General features: G+C 32.8%; 1 protein-coding gene across 1 annotated transcript; it reads right to left on the bottom strand.

The window, feature by feature from the left end:
• Nucleotides 1-204: 204 nt before the first annotated feature.
• Nucleotides 205-2,294, bottom strand: LOC103485476 (peroxidase 51-like). Its single transcript, XM_051082674.1, has 3 exons — nucleotides 2,067-2,294; nucleotides 952-1,147; nucleotides 205-839 (listed from the first exon to the last, which is right to left on the bottom strand). Exons 1-3 carry the CDS (start codon nucleotides 2,292-2,294, stop codon nucleotides 268-270), a joined length of 996 nt encoding a protein of 331 aa, XP_050938631.1. The 3' UTR covers nucleotides 205-267.
• Nucleotides 2,295-2,565: the final 271 nt, after the last annotated feature.

Below are 2,565 nucleotides of genomic sequence, written 5' to 3' on the forward strand. Positions count from 1 at the left end.
ACGAGATTCAAGCGTTAATTTAACATATAAATTAACATACAAATTTGAGGATACTCCAATCATCTTGTTTAGGTATGGATCAAGATCAAAGAGTTCATGTGGCTAAACTAACCTAAAAGAAACAGCTTAAATTAAGTTTTTTATATTATATGACCATACATTGTTTATTTTTTGTTCAAACAAATTCCACACAATGGACAAATGAAAGTTACATAAATTAAAGGCCACAATATTAACTTATACTTTAGTGTTGATATATAACATGTATTAAGAATTAAAGGTAGTGCAATCCCTTCGAATTTCACCATCACTACCAGTCTTAACCCCAACTCGACCTAACTTGGTCATGGCTCTGATAAACGTTGCATTAAACTCTGCTCCACTGGTGGCAAAACTACTAACCGTCGGTTGTGATTCAGACTCGGTAAACAAAACCTGGTCGGAAGTGAATAACCCTTTGCCAGAGATGAGGTTTTGATAGTAAACGTTGTCAAAGGTCTGAGGAGTTTTAGGGTCCATGTTGATGGCCACACTAGGATCCACATTATGTGGACACGCATCCATTAACTGTCGTGCGTATCCAGGGTCCAACGATGGATCCGTTGGAGACAAAGGTGAAAATGAGTAAAGGCGATTTGCGAAACGGTCACAATGGGAGAATCCCAAGGTGTGGGCTCCAGAAAGGGCAATCATATCAATTAAGGTTAGGTTGTGGGTGGCAAACATGTTTGTTAGTTGGTTTAGATTGAAGGATGGTTCTGGTAGGTTTCCTGCCACTCGAGATGCTTGAGAAATAAGCCCATCTCTACGTCCAAGTTCCACACTATATTGTGGACCTCCTGCCTGAAAGAAAAGATCAATGACTTCTAAATATTTGTATTGATATAAAACAAAATATCAAATCAATATTTTTGAACAACATTTCAAATATATATAGATGTTACTTGTTACCTACCAAGTTAACAACATCTCTAGTTGCAAGAGCCAAGATGTCAGCACAAGAAACGATACCAGGACAAACATTTTCAACCGCTTGTTTTGCTTTAACAACAGTGTCAAACCCATCTCCCGCTAATGAAAGATTGTCTTTTGCATCTTTCTCCGCATCTCCATTTGGAGAAGCTATCAACACTGAAGCATCGCATCCCTACATTCATTCCATTAAAAAGAAAACAAAGTAAAAATCAATTACTGTTGTCAACGTAACATATCTCTATAATCATCATCAATCTCTTTACTATATCACTATATGAAAACTAGTTTCAACTTCAAAGAAAACCCCCAACACTCAATTTTAGCAGAACAAAGGTGTGAAAATGTGGAGTGAAACAAATGGTGCAAGTTTTTCCACATTTATAGTTATCCAAAAGTAAGAAGTTTGTTCTTATTTGGTTAGCTCCAACCCATCCTAGTCAAATTGTTTGGTACTTTACTAATTAAGTTGGTTGCTGACTAATTAAAATTGTATATATCACTAAATTAAAATTTTGTTCTCTTTTCCTCAATTTAATTACTTGATTAAGAACCATACCAATCTCCATATATGATCTCGAGAATAATACATCATTATCTATTTTAGACTAAAATATTTTATATCCCTAATATCCAAAAAAAAAAAAAAAAAAAAAAAAAAAACCACATCTTGAAAATCAATCACATAAGAAGTTGTACACAAATTTCAAACAATTGTTTATATAACTTCTTATTATATTAGTAATAAACATATCATTACATTTTATCAAATTTTCTATATTAAAGTACGAAAAAGAATTAATCTCTTTTTATTTATTGCATGACACATCAATATACTTTTAAGAATAGGAATAGGGGTCTTGTCAATATTAATTTAAGGTTCACTAATATAACGTGAAGTTTACTTGTCAATATTAATTTAAGGTTCACTAATATAATGTGAATACGATATGGTGGTAGTCTTAAAAAAAACTTTCATTAGAAGTAGATATATAGATGTTTTCTTTGAAAAATATCATTATTTTTACATTGGGATATAACTTGTTTAATGAAAAGAAAGAAAGAAAGAAAGAAGAAAGAAGAAGAAGTAATACCTCGACAAAGCAATCATGGAAAAAGAGTCTCAAAGTTGCCGGAATTGTGACAAAAGTTTGAGCAATTTTGGTTTGGACAGATTGTGTAACGATCTGCTCTAAGTTTGGGCATTTTGAGCCATAGAAATTTTCAACTAATTGCGCCTTCCCTCTCTTCACCGTCTCCGTCGCCGCCACCGCAACAATCACCGCTAAAACCAAACCTTTCCAACGAAACGCCAATCCCATTTTCTTTAATCTATAACTAGTTTTTTTACTTCGGCAATTATATATGCATTGCCTATTTATACAAAACATAATATGGGATTTGGGTGAAGAAAAGTATGGAAGAAGAAGAAGAAAAGATGGGTTTTTTTTTTTTTGTGAATAAATTGGTCAAAGTTCTTTAATTCTCAAATCTTTTTCCAATGAGAAAGTTAGTAAATCGATATGACGTTTGAGTTGTTGGGGTCAATTGAGAATTGGTATGAGGTTAACAATAATAATAATAATCAAATTT

This window comes from Cucumis melo, chromosome 3 (genome assembly GCF_025177605.1).
Source record: "Cucumis melo cultivar AY chromosome 3, USDA_Cmelo_AY_1.0, whole genome shotgun sequence".
Taxonomy (NCBI): domain Eukaryota; kingdom Viridiplantae; phylum Streptophyta; class Magnoliopsida; order Cucurbitales; family Cucurbitaceae; genus Cucumis; species Cucumis melo.